We start from the raw sequence: 13,415 nt of genomic DNA, 5'->3' as shown, positions 1-13,415 counted from the left end.
GAAAGAGAATTTTAAAGGAAAGTATATATTCACTATATGTATAACATGTGCACATACGTAATATTATTATGTACATAACACAAAATTATTTAGGTAGAAACAAAAAGGAAAAACCCCAACTAACCAAGCAGTATAAGCACAGCGGTAATGGTTAAGGCTTTAGAAAGCAGACCAGGGTTTGAATCCCAACTGACATGTGATAAGAGACTCTGAACAAAATGCAAACTCTCTGCATCTCAGTTCTCTGACCTATAAAATGGGGGTAATAATACGTACCTACTAGAGCTGATAAGGTAGGTATTAAGTAAGTTGACAGATTAAAAGTACTTAGTACAGTATCTGACAAAAGTATATAAATGTATAGCTTTAAAAAGTTGATCCTGAAGCTAGCTTAGAACTCTGGCTTAGGAACAATAAGGTTTAAGTTATAAATTTTACCTCTTGCTTCATCCTTTAACCTTTGTACAGAGACCAACAAAGATTCCTTTTCATCAAGTTCACTTTCTAAAAATGCATTTCTTTCAATGGCCTGATTTAGCCTTTGTTCAAAGTCTTCCAGTGAAACTATTGTTGCCCTAGAAAAAAAATTAGAATCCATGAATTAAATAAATAACAAGCAAATATCTAATACAAAAAGAAACTGTCAGATTATCTCATGCCATTTACTGACCTAAAAAAACTGGCCCAGTTGAAAGAGAATGATCTCACCCCCTCTGACATTTGGTGGCATTTAATGTCTCTACTATCATTTGGGGCCATTAAATATACTCCTTTCTCTTAAATTCCCATCTAAAGTCCTTAAAGTTCCTTAAAGAAAGGCCACTTACTATACAATTTATATCTCCCCACTGGATTTTAAACACAATACAATCAAGTTGACACACTTTCAGGATGAAAACTTTTCAAGTTTTAGAGTATGTAAAAATTAACTAAGAATGTGTTTAAAACACGAAGCCCCAGGTCCCACTCCATTTGCTTTCCTCCTACCAACCCTTTTCTTCTTCCTGCAAACATTAACAGGTACCTACTATGTGCCCCCATATCCGCTATGTGCTATCTACTACAAAAAATTCCCTAACCTCAAGACAGAAATATGCCATGCCCAATTTTATCAAGTCCTGTCAACTGTCAAAATACCTCTGAATTGCATTTCCTCTCCTCCAACCTTCTGCGCCTGGAGTAATTCTTCATCTATCATATGGATTACTCCTAAATTGTATACACATCTCCTCCTCTCTATTCCAATTCCCCAGTATTGTCTTCTTAAATCACAATCTGGTATTACCCCTTTGTTTAAAAATTCTCAGAGCCCCCTCCCACTGTCTATAGAATGACTTTCAAACATTGTACACAAGGTTCTTCACAAACTGGCCCCAACCAACTTCTAGTCTCATCTTGTGCAGCCATACTATCTCTATACACTATTATCAAAGTGAAATATTAACACCTCATGCAATTTCCTGCCTCTCTGCCTTTGCATCTCTCTTTTCACCTGTTTATCCTTGCAGACTCACCTTCCCCAACTCCCCCAGGGTACTTTAGCTGCTCCCTTCTCTATGCCCTGAGGCAGCTGGTACACTCTTTACTGGAGTATTTATCATATGGAGTATCCATACCTGTAACACCCAAGGGCAGTAGTAACTAGCTTATCTTTGTATCCTCAACTCTAGCATCATGTCAGGCATTTAAGAGTCACTCAAATATTAAGGAAAGAAATATCAGACAGTAAAGTAACAGGAATTAAGTTGGGAATGATTAAAAACAACTAATTACAGATATATGAAAGCTTGGCAACAGTAACAGCAAGCCACTACAAGTTGTTCAGCAAAACTGTAATGAAAGCAATATTTTGAGAAAATTCATTGGTCAGTATTAAAATAGAAGAGAATAAACAGACAACAGCATGAAGGTTACCAGAGGGGAAGTAGGGATGGAGCAGAAAGAAGACTTTGGGTGGTAAGCACACAATAGAATATACAAATGACGTATTAAAGAATGGTACACTTGAAACTTATATAATCTCATTAACCCATGTCACCCAATTAATTTGATTTAAAAAAGAAAAAGAAAACAGAAGAGAATAAAAAGTAGTAAAAATTTAAAGACAGATCAGCTAGGAAATAACTACGGAATTCAGGTGTAAGATATGAGGACGTACAAAAAGTGTGGTGGTACTGAGAACACAGAGAGAAAGATAGGAAGGAATGAGACATGTTTTAATGAAAAACCAACAGGACCAACAATGGTACAAGAAAGAAGAAGGGAAAAAGAAGAATGGAAAGGAAAGCTTGGAAGGGCATCATTGTGGATATAAATGTATTTGGTTTGTTTCAATGTAATGAGCTACAGGCGACACGAAATACCAAAAGTGTTCTAGGACTAAGATCTAGGTGATAAGTTGAACCTAAAGACATAAATTTATATTCATCACTGATTACCAACTTTGGTTATTCTAACAAAATGCACATCATTCATTTACCTTTTTGCTCGCTCTAGGTCGTCATTGGCCTGCTCCAGCTCTCTCACATACTTATGCAACTGCTCCTTAATGGCCCGAGTCTGACTTAAATCATCTTCTAATACTGAGACCTGCTTGTAGCTCTGTGCATACTGATGTTCTAGTTTCTCCTGAAGATGTGGGTATAGGAAGAAAAATATGTGTCATTAATGTACAGTTTTCTTTAATAAAAGATGCATCCTAAGTTAATGGGGAGGAAAAATCCAAGGAATTCACCCACAATCTGAGTTGATGGTACCCCTTCTTTTTACAATATTTAAAAACAATGACACATCCATTCCAAGTGCCTTAACTCATATAAAATTTAGTCAACCATTCTCCCCTCAGAAAGAAATCTAATAATTTCTCTGAGAAGAAGTGAAATAATGAAACCATTGCCTCAAAAATCCCAAACATGGTGGGGGAACCTCTGGGTCCTCAGGCTGAACAAACCCAGGGTAAGCACAAAGTAGACTGAGTTCAAATTCCCTACTCCTGACTTGACCACTCCTTCTCCAAACCCACCTTCTCCCCAGACACAGGAACTCCCCGAGCCTTAGCCAAATGGTAAAGGAATTTTACTCCTAAAAATTCCTTTTTAGAAGGGAATTTTTAAATCCAAACTAACTCCAAATTAAAAGGACTATGAACAATAATGAAATAAATGTATTTCATACATTATAATTTTAAAGTGCCACAGAATGAAGCAATCTGTCAAAACAAATAATCAGGCAGCTTTTGAAAACTATAGGAACTACAATATAATTGTACAAGCTAGGAATATTATAGCTAAAAAAACGGACTACAGAGATTCTAAGTGAACTCCTAAACTCTAAACCACCTTTCCCATGGTTATTGTCAATGAAAACAGTTTAGGTCCAAAACTCACTTTAAGCCTCTTTATTATTTTTTTGTTGCCAGCTGCTCTTAAGCTCCCCTTGAAAAAAATATATTTCTCATTTAATGCCACCTAGTACATTAGACACCAGCTTCTACTGCCACAATTACCTTTAGTGCTTCCACTTCATATTTCAGTCTTTGGTTATCAGCTTGCAAGTCTCTATTTCTTTGTTCAGCCTGTACTAACTGTGCCTCCAACTCTGCTTCTAATTCTCTGCTTCCTTCCTGGAATTCAACTAGCTCATCCCGAGCTTCCTGGAAGCTAATCAGAAACAAAGTGGGAAAGGTGAGTTGTAGTTGGAACCATAAAAAACATCTTGAAGATGATTATATATCAATTCAATAATTTTGCCTGAATGCTATGCTATTAATAACATATACTAAACAATAAAAACAATCTGTTTTGCATCTCTTACTCAATATTCAGGGCTCAACCAAAATGAATTATAGGCCCCAAAAGGACTTACATTTTATATACTCACCCCTAGATCTTCCTTATTTAAAATATTAGTAAAGAAGCACATGTTACTATACCACAAATTAGTTCATTATTTAGAAAAGTGTTTTCCAATATAACTGGTTTCCTTTATAATTCTATTATTTAATTTTATGCATTTAAAAAACATTATTCTGGGGGAGGGAAGAGGTAGATAGGGGTAAAGGGGGTCAAATATTTGCTAACAGAAGGAAATTTAACTTTGTATGCTGAACACAATGCAATATATATGATGTATTACTGAATTGTATACTTGAAACCTATTTGATTTTATTAACCAGTCACCCCAATAATTTTAATAATAAATAAAATAAATAAAAACATTATTCTGAGAAGGGGTCTATAGGCTTCCCCAGCCTATTAAGGTGTCTATGGCAAAAAAAAAAAAGATTAAGAACCTCTGCCACAGACACACGCCTTTTATATCCACTGGCATAATAACTGGCTTCAACAATAACAAAGAAATAGCAATAAAATGTCTGATAAGGCTTAGTAAGCTCTGTTAACCAAAGTAGGAAAATGTATATGTATTTTAGAAAGATTCTAAAAAAGAAATTTAAGACAAGTTTTGGTACTCAAAAGGGTATTATCTAAGAGTTCTCCCAACTAATTAAAATAGTTGAGATTTTCTAAAATGCTCCATACCCCCGAAGCTTTTCTCCTTCCAAGTTTTCCTGGCTCTAGACACTGATGATGCTTGCCTGCTCTGCTATTTGGAGCCCTAGATATCATCAGAATCTCCAAAAGACGGAAATGACGAAGCAGAATCAGTGCATATGCAGCAGGCCAAAGATGGCCAAGTAGAATAATAAGCATAAAAGGAAGTAAACTACCAGAAGAAATCACAAATGACACTAAGCTTTCTTACCATTTTAATAATTTGAGTAATATAAGGATTTATGGCATTTTTGTACTATTTAAATACAAGCAATGTTATGACTATTTCTAGAATCCCAATCCTAAATTTGAAACTCTAATTTTAGCTTTATGTCTAAAAAAATGTACATATTACAGATGGTGTATTCCAAATGCCCTCCCTGATTTTTAGGACACTTTTCAACATTACCTTTGTTTATACTTTAAGGAAAGTTCCTTCCAATAAGCAGTTTCCTCCTTTAAACTTGAAAAATCTGGTATATCTTCACCATCCATGATCAAAAAAGCCTATGAAATATTAGACAAGTTTATAAATTAATAGAGAACATGGGAACCTATGTATAACACCAAATCTGCCGCATTTTGGAGGGAATTAAACATGAACAATTCTAAGAGTGGTTAACTCTTGTTGTAACTCAGGCTCATAAATCACTTCACTGCCCCACTACTGGGGACCAGCAATATTGTGGATGAGGTCACGATAGGAGAAAAGATCAACATAGTCCTTTGGTATAAAGCACTCTTGGTCACAGCACTGGGTTCTGGTGAATTGGCCCCACAGAATCATCCTGCACACAGCTCCAGCAGTTCGTTTACAGCTGACTGATCTTCTAGGAATTAGGTGACAGAAACGAGCTTATTGTCAGAGCTGATGCTACATGCCCTTCTCTGTTTGTTGTACACTTGCTTCAAAATACCTGCTTGAAACATTTTACACCAGATGATCCTACTAGGAGGTCAGGTACCACATTCCCAATAATTCTAAAAACTTCCTGTTAGTTATCTGTTAAGTCCAAAGTTTCCTCCATTAAATCCACTAATCCTTCAACTTCAATATTCTTTTACCTTGGTTCTTCTCCCAAGGTGTTCAGAGAAAGGGAAAAAATATCTAATTAACTTTGCATTTGAACTGACTACCTAAAGCTCCCAAGTGACTGGCCAGATGAAATACCAAAGACATTGAGCTCACTCTAGAATCATGCCTAATCTTACGAAACAAAGTTCTGTTAAACTCCTACAAAGCTCTGTTAGACTCCTACAAAGTTCTGTTAACTCCTACAAGCCCCTCGCCAAGCATTCCACTTTATAATCCAGCAATACTATTCAGTCCTAACACACCATTCTGTTTCAGGTCTAGACGTTTTCTCTACCTGGAATGGTTCACTCTTCCTTGTGCATTTGGATAGCTCCCATTCATCCTTTAAAACCTAGCTGTCATCTTTTCCAGAAAGCCTTTCCTGCCCTCACCAAATAACACTAAAACTTCTGTACTCTTTGCAACCTCTATACCCTACGCATGCTTTCATGAATATACTTACCCCATAGTAATGCATATGGCTTACACCTCTATGTCCCCTATTAGGCTCTGTACTATTCTTACTTATTTCTATCCCAGCACGATGCTTACATGATAGCAGATACTCAATAAAATTTACTAAATTAAACCAAAATTGATTCAACCGAATCCATACCAGGCAGCAAGAATCCAAGACCAGCTATAAAAGTAAATTTAAAAACTTGGGAGTTGTAGAAAGCTTGGAGTTCCTCTAGCACAATACACTTATGAAGGTTTAGCAAAATGTCACAGACAAGAATAAATACAGAATTCCAATTTCAGGGTGAGTACACCAAAGAGACACAAGAGTGGTTTCTAGTTGAATAAAATTAACATGTAACTGTATACACTTAGTTTAATTCCTTTGCGGCCTACTGTAATTTCTTCTGTTTTAGTCAAGTCTCTCCTGACCATACCATCTATTATTACTTTTGCAACCTGTTAATCTTCCAATTATTACCATTCAGCCTAAGACTTCTTCGAAAAAGAGATGGATCCTTGACATACTTTGCATGCCTTCATGGCACCAAGTATAACATCGTGCTCAAAGAAAGTACAGAATGCTTACAAGTGTTTACTGAGCACCTACTATGTATCAGACACTGTTAAGTACTAGATAAATATTCAGTGCACCAAATGCACCTCCTCTAATCTGATTACGCCTACACTGGCACATTTTTGTCTGTATTATTCTATTCTGGGAGAGAATGCATAGCGTGACAGTACATTAAAACATAAACCTCCACAAAGTTGCAGTGTTGTAGAAACTGGGTCCTAGGGTTCCAATTCTGCCATTATATTCTCAAGCAATATGCTTAATCTCTTAAAGTCTCATTTTTCATCTAGACCTATGGACTAGACATGTTTCTTTAAGTTTGGACTAGACTTGTTTCTGATTAGTAAATAATACTGATTAATTTTATAATCCTATTCCTTCATCAAGGTTCTCAACTTCAACTCCATTTTCCCAGATGCAGGAAGAATCTTATTTTTAACTGTAGTTTAATTTGTAGTAAGGTGTGAATGAGGATGAGGGTAATCCAGCAGTGAGCTATTTGCATTTCAAAAGAATATCCAAGCACTTAAAAGCATCACCATATGGTATCGATAACTCCTGAGAGTTATTGCCTAAGTATCTTTGAGGGGAGGGACATATTTCACATTCACAGCCCAGATGAAGATATAATTACAGGACATCAGAGAAGTATCTGGGGGTCAGGCAAGAATCACAGGGTCCTCCGAATGCTCTATATAAGGTCTTTCCCCAAAATGCCCCAAAAATTACTAATTACATTTGAAACCTATGAATCCAGCCCAAAAGAAGCTATAGGCACTAGTCCTCAAATTTGGATAGATGCATTTGCCATTTAAACACTGGCAATCATATATCAATGTACAGCTCAAATATTCAGTTTCTGATACACAGTCCAGTAAATTATGGTTTTGCAAAATGTTACGAAGATTGGAATGACACCAGATGCAAAGTCTTGCTGCTATTTCACCTAAACAAGAAACACAAAGAAAAATAAAAGGATAAGTCTCTCCTGCTAGTTCCTTAAGGGCAGGACCTTATTTATAAATCCCTTCTGAATCACCAGAAACATAGAACACAGTACAAATTCAACAAATATTTTAACTGACTTATAATCTTTCATTATTCCCTCTTTATTTTCAAAGTTCTGCTTTCCTTTATTAATATCTAAATTCCTATTTCAGGAATGAAGTAAGCAAAAGATTTGTGAGTAGTTTATTTCTACCTTGCAATGCACCTGGTTTTGTAAATCAGGATTACAAAACCTATCATTCTCGGCTAGACAAAATTATCAGTCTGATACATGCCAAGCCATATTTAATCACTTATAAAGCTTAGTATGGCTCCACATCAAAGAAAAAAGAGCTGATGGGACTTATTGGGGAGAGCCTTGGCAATATTACTGCACACTTACCATCTAAAATAATCACTGTCCAGCCCCTCAGTCTTAAATATGAGTAGACAACCAAGTACCATTAGACAAATAAGAAAACTCAGTAGCATAAGAAAATCCTAAGACCTACTAAACTGAGAGGAAACAGATAATTCAGGAAATGAGAGAACTTTTTTTTCTCATACAAGAACTCATGAGGGTTACCTCCTACATGTTTCCTGTGACAATTACTAAAGAAGAGAGAAAAACAAGACCTGTACAACACAGGGTGCAGGAAATAGTAGCTGCAATGTGGGATTGCAAAGAAGAGAGGTCCCACGATGAAGCCAAGTTCATCGGGCAGAGTAAGCCAGATGGATGGCTCCAGGAAAAATGAGGAATCGCATATAATCGATAGCATGACTTGGAAACTGGATAAATCTGAGGCTGTAGTGAAAGCACATCACTCCTGTGCTTTCACTAAAAATCAGTTAAAACTCCAGAGAAATCAAAATGTAATATAAGGAAGTCCCAACTCTTATATAAAACATTTTTAAAATTAAAGATTACAAGTCAAATTTTTTTAATTTACTGATTTTTAAATTATTGTATGCAACTGAGATAAGTTCCCTAATTTTATAGCCATCGGTGAATGTCCTATTTTTGGTCTTAATTCACCATGAGTGTCACATGTTGCTCCCTTGTAAGGTTCTAGAATTTGGTGAACAAGTTTGTATTTTTTTTATGCCCTTTCTAATTTTGTAGACTTTGATGATAATACCACTCAGTCTTGGTCTTCTCAAAATGAGTATTTATCTTCTTAGCTCATATTCATTTGGCAGCCATCTCAGTCCCTTAAACATTTTTGTCATGCTTTGGGCCTGCTCTAGTTTACACATATACCTTTTTAGAGCTGAGTGGTGCTACTTCAGTATTTCGACATTTTATTCATGGGTAGGGAATTTTTCCTTTTAAGTGTTCAGTACCCATTCTGTTACTATGCAGCACTTGATGATACTGGTGATTGTGTGGTCCATGGGCCAATGTCCTTATGGAAGGTCATAATGACTATTAGATGCCTGTCTTGGCATCTAACATTTATTCGAATATATTTGAATGTGGAGCCAATCCTTCTACAAATAGGGTTAGGGTTGTTTTTATCTATAAATGTTGTCATTCACATGTCCAATTGAAACTTTTCTGTGTGAGGCTCTTTTTTGTTGTTATTGACCCATTCGTATAGTATCAGAGGACCTACTAGTAGTTATTAACTTTGAGAAGCACTTAGCTAAGTAGGGTTCCCTGAGGAATCTCACTATTTACACCTCTGAGTGTACTATAAAAGTATCCATATGTCCCTGATTTTTGATCCTTGAATAGGGCCATACTCTTAATACAACCACCAACTTTTCCATCAGTGTCCCCTGGTGACTCGGGTTTTAAATAGCTCTTCATGTGAAACTTCTTGAGAATCTAGTTCTATTTTTTGTATCCTCTTTCTTATCCAACTACTTAGTTCAGTGTCAAATAATTCTAGCAAAATGATTTTAAAGTGTTTTTTTTTTTTTCCAAACACACCTCTATTTTCTTGCTGAATCTTATGTGAACTGAATGTTGACTACAATTTTTCTAACAGGCTACTTTTACAACCTCTTTACTGGCTTCTCAAACAGTATTATAATCTATGCCAGAAAACTTTTACCAGAATGACTATCATCTTTGCCAGAATAAGCCAATTAAAAACATTTAACCAGCGAACAAGTGGTAGGAGAAGCACAACATAGTAGGCAAGAGCCTCGACTCTGGAGCCAAACTGCCTGGGTTTGTATTAGACTCCTCTACTCACTAGTTGACCTTGGGCATGTTACTTAACCACTCAATGCCCCATTTCCTTACCTATAAAATGAGGATAATAATAAAAAGGGTGTTGTTACGAAGATTCAGTGAGTTAATATTTGTAAATTACTTAATACACTGCCTGACACATAGTAAATGCAACATAAATTTCATTAAATTATAAAAATCTGGTAGTCAGCAGTAGACCTTTGAAGTATGCCACAAGATAAATGTGCTCCAGAATTTATATCATAAAAATGATCCCTTCAAATTAATTAATTACTTCCGGAAGCTATATGCATTTACCAGTGATATCATTATTACTGATAACACTGAGAAAACCTTTTTTGGAATAGCCTTGAAGAGCCATATTAAAAACTAAACAAAAAAATTCTTTGTGGTCCCACCTCATTGTTACTGCTTTCTAATTGATATTATCCAGGTTTATCATTCCAATTTTATTCATCAGACGTACCCTTTCCAAAAACTGAATTTTTACAAATGCTAAAAATTGCTACCACTGCAGATATTCAAAAACCCTTTTCAGGGGTCTTTTCAGACTGCAAAGACAGTCTGTTCAGTTTGCTTCAAATTACAGTGGGAGGATGTGTTTACTGTTATCTGAAACTATGTAACCAGAGATATAAGGCTATAGAAAGTTAGCCAACATAGAAAACTATACTGCTGAAAAAAAAAAAGATGCTTTAATGATATATCTACAATCTTCTGAAGCTGAAATAAAGGCAGATAATTATGTATTCCAATATCCAAATCTTCCTTCTATACTATGGCTCATATGGATGGAACGTGAATCGCAAAAGTATGACAACTTTTACATGGGGCATTATCATACTGTATGATCTTCAGATATCTAGCAACTGCCAAATCAACTAATTTGGGTATAAAACAACCTGTCCAAAAATCCAAAATGCTTTATTTACAAAGAAACTACTCTTTGTAAGAAAATCCATTTTATATATTGTCTTGTTAATAGTTGTAGAACAGCACTAGAGTCTAGAAGTTCTTTTGGACCTCACTGTAGGTAATTACATGCCCTTCTTTGTATCAAAATTCTTGGTAGACATTTACAGAATTTTTAACTTTTCAAAGTCAATCACAATTATGATCTGCCTTTTGATCCTATCAAAGTCTTTTTACTACCTTATGAAATGTCCAGAAACTTTTGATATCAAAAGTAATATTAAGTTTTAACTTTAAGTAATTAAATTTATCCCAGTGTGGTTTAAAATGAGAATAAAAATTTTGTAGATGTCATGAAAGCAAGATCTAAGTTTTTACTGGTTTCTACGTAGTTTAAGTATTCTTTACTCAACTTCAATTTATTTAAGAGTCAAAACGAAACTAAAAGAGAACAGCTTCATAAGATTTAGCAACTTTTTCCAGGTCAACCTCTAACCATGGCTAGCCAAAAGTTTTCTCTGTTCCTTATGACTTCCAATTTTAAATAATTAATTTTAATAAAATTTCAGAAGGGGTATCAGTTCTTTTACTTCTCTTCAATACGTGACTTAATGCTACATTTTACACTACCAACTTCATGATTTCCTAAGTAGATTAAGAACAACACAATTTATCAAACAAGATAATTAGGCAGCAACTTGTGAGCGAGTTTCAGAGTAGGATTTTTCATATAACTGAGTAGCAGTTCTTATATTAGATAAATCTGCTCTAAAATATTTGAATAAGTCTTCTACTAGCTTCTGGGATATTTTTGGCAAGTCAAATTTTCTGCTTTGTTTTCCAGCTGAGAAGGGCATAAAAGTCCCACAAAAAGAAACCCTAACTCCGAGCCTACAGACGTAAATTCTGAACCAAGCGAACCCAACTCACCAGTTGGTAGAATCCACAGTATAAATCACTTGATACTTCCCACCCCACCCGGGCTCAATTTCTGCATCTGTCAAAAGGCAACAACAGAATCAGGTACATCCACTGGGTGATGAGATTCAAAAGAGAGAGCAACAGTGTTCTGAAATGTGTGAAAGCGCTACAGAAATGGAATGTAATTATCGGTAGTGAAAGAACTCACTTTCTTTTGCAAAACTTAAAGGGTTACTTCCTCGCTTACCATCAAAAAAGAGGCTACACAAGCAACCCAAACACGTTTGGTGACATTTCTCTTAACTCCAGAGGGGTGATTAGCAGTTTGGTGCGGAGAGTCACGGGAATGCCATCAGAACCCAACGTGGGCTGCTTCCGCTCTCGCCCCCAGCGGGAAAGAAGCAAAGAGCTCAAATTCAACCTGGCTGCAAACAACCCACCAAGCTAGAGATTTAAGGGGGAAGGGACGGCGGGCGGGGTAGGTTGGGCGCGCCGCTGCCACCTCAAACTGAGACACTCCGTGCGCCACCAGCGCCCCGGCCCACGGTGCCACGTACCGGCCTTGGTCCACGCCACCCCTTACCCCACGCCCGGACTTGGGCACATCCTCCGGAGGTCGCCGGGCTCGCTCTCTTGCAGAGGCCCCTGGTGGACCACACCTCGGACCAGGGAACAGTTAGAGCGGTTGGAACAGTTGCCCCCGGACTGGCCGCCCCAGAACCCAGCCGCAGCCCAGCCCAGAGGGGCCTCAGGCAGCCCCGGGGCCCGGCCGGCTCCCCAGGGACAGGCCTCGGCGCCGCTGGCCCGGCCCAGCACCCTTGGGAGAGGCCACGAACCGCAGGCTCACCTCCAATGTGTCAAAAGCGCATGTTCGCCGCCACCCGACCGACGTCTCCGCTCTGCTGGCCTGGCCAGGCCCGCCCAGCCGCTCAGCTCCGCTCCGCGGCCCTGAGCTCCACTCCGCGTACCTCAGTGCCCAGCTCCTCCCCAACACGTCAGGGTCCGCCTGGATGTCCGAGGCCATTCTGTGACGCGCAGGGGCGGGGCTCGAGCATGCGCGCGAGAGTGCGGGCGGCCCCGGCGGGGGCGTGGGGAGAATGGCGTCACAGGGGGCGGCGGCGGCCTCTGCGCAGGCGCTCCCGGTGCGCGAGGTGAGAGCGTTCGGCCTTCCGGCTTCCTCCAAAAGCGCTGCCCTTCGGGAAGGTGGCGCCCCAGTGGATGAGAGCCCTGCCTCCCCGTTTTTCAGCTGTCAAGATCCTTCAAGTGTATGTTTCAGTGTTCCTGTTTATAAAATAAATTTCGGCTCGAATTTCACCTCCGAGTCCGCCCCCTACCACCCAATAGAATACCAGGAGTATTCTAGTACCTCTCATCACTCTCTCACGTGTTGTGTTTAGGGTACTTCCTATAGCTGAAATTTTATATTTCTTCCGTGTGCCTCAATAGAATGTAAGTTCCTTGAGAGCTAGAACGTCTTATTCTTTTCTTATCCCAATATGGCTTGGTCAAGACACAAAATGGGCACTCAAATATTTGTTGAATGAATGCATTCGTCGAGGGAACCAAGGGAATACAAATATATCAACATATATTTTATATATCTAAGTATGTATTACTTAAATGTGTCTATGTGTTCATCCTGGGACCCCCAAGGAATTGAATCCATTTTATATATTGTACATATTTTATATACTGAATCCATTTTATATATTGTACATATTTTATATA

At 37.9% G+C, this 13,415-nt stretch overlaps 1 protein-coding gene across 8 annotated transcripts in view; it reads right to left on the bottom strand.

Annotated features, from left to right (window-relative positions):
* The window catches only part of NDEL1 (nudE neurodevelopment protein 1 like 1), a 77,635-nt gene extending 64,922 nt beyond the window's left edge, over positions 1–12,713 (bottom strand). For 7 of the 8 annotated variants that reach the window (XM_015597406.2, XM_015597407.2, XM_025040089.1 and 4 more), the window contains exons 1-5: positions 12,535–12,713; positions 4,960–5,057; positions 3,506–3,659; positions 2,480–2,628; positions 439–575 (exon numbers count right to left, since the gene is read on the bottom strand). In XM_015597406.2, the coding sequence (XP_015452892.2) occupies positions 439–575; positions 2,480–2,628; positions 3,506–3,659; positions 4,960–5,057; positions 12,535–12,711 (715 nt within the window). In that variant the 5' untranslated portion in view covers positions 12,712–12,713. Of the gene's footprint in view, positions 1–438; positions 576–2,479; positions 2,629–3,505; positions 3,660–4,959; positions 5,058–11,696; positions 11,716–12,534 lie in introns of those variants that run through there. The other variant, XM_025040091.1, reaches the window with a different exon arrangement.
* Between the last annotated feature and the right edge of the window lie 702 nt (positions 12,714–13,415).

This window comes from Pteropus alecto, unplaced genomic scaffold (genome assembly GCF_000325575.1).
Source record: "Pteropus alecto unplaced genomic scaffold, ASM32557v1 scaffold398, whole genome shotgun sequence".
Taxonomy (NCBI): domain Eukaryota; kingdom Metazoa; phylum Chordata; class Mammalia; order Chiroptera; family Pteropodidae; genus Pteropus; species Pteropus alecto.
The sequence above is the reverse complement of the archived record's forward strand: the minus strand, read 5'-3'. Positions and strand labels throughout refer to the sequence as shown.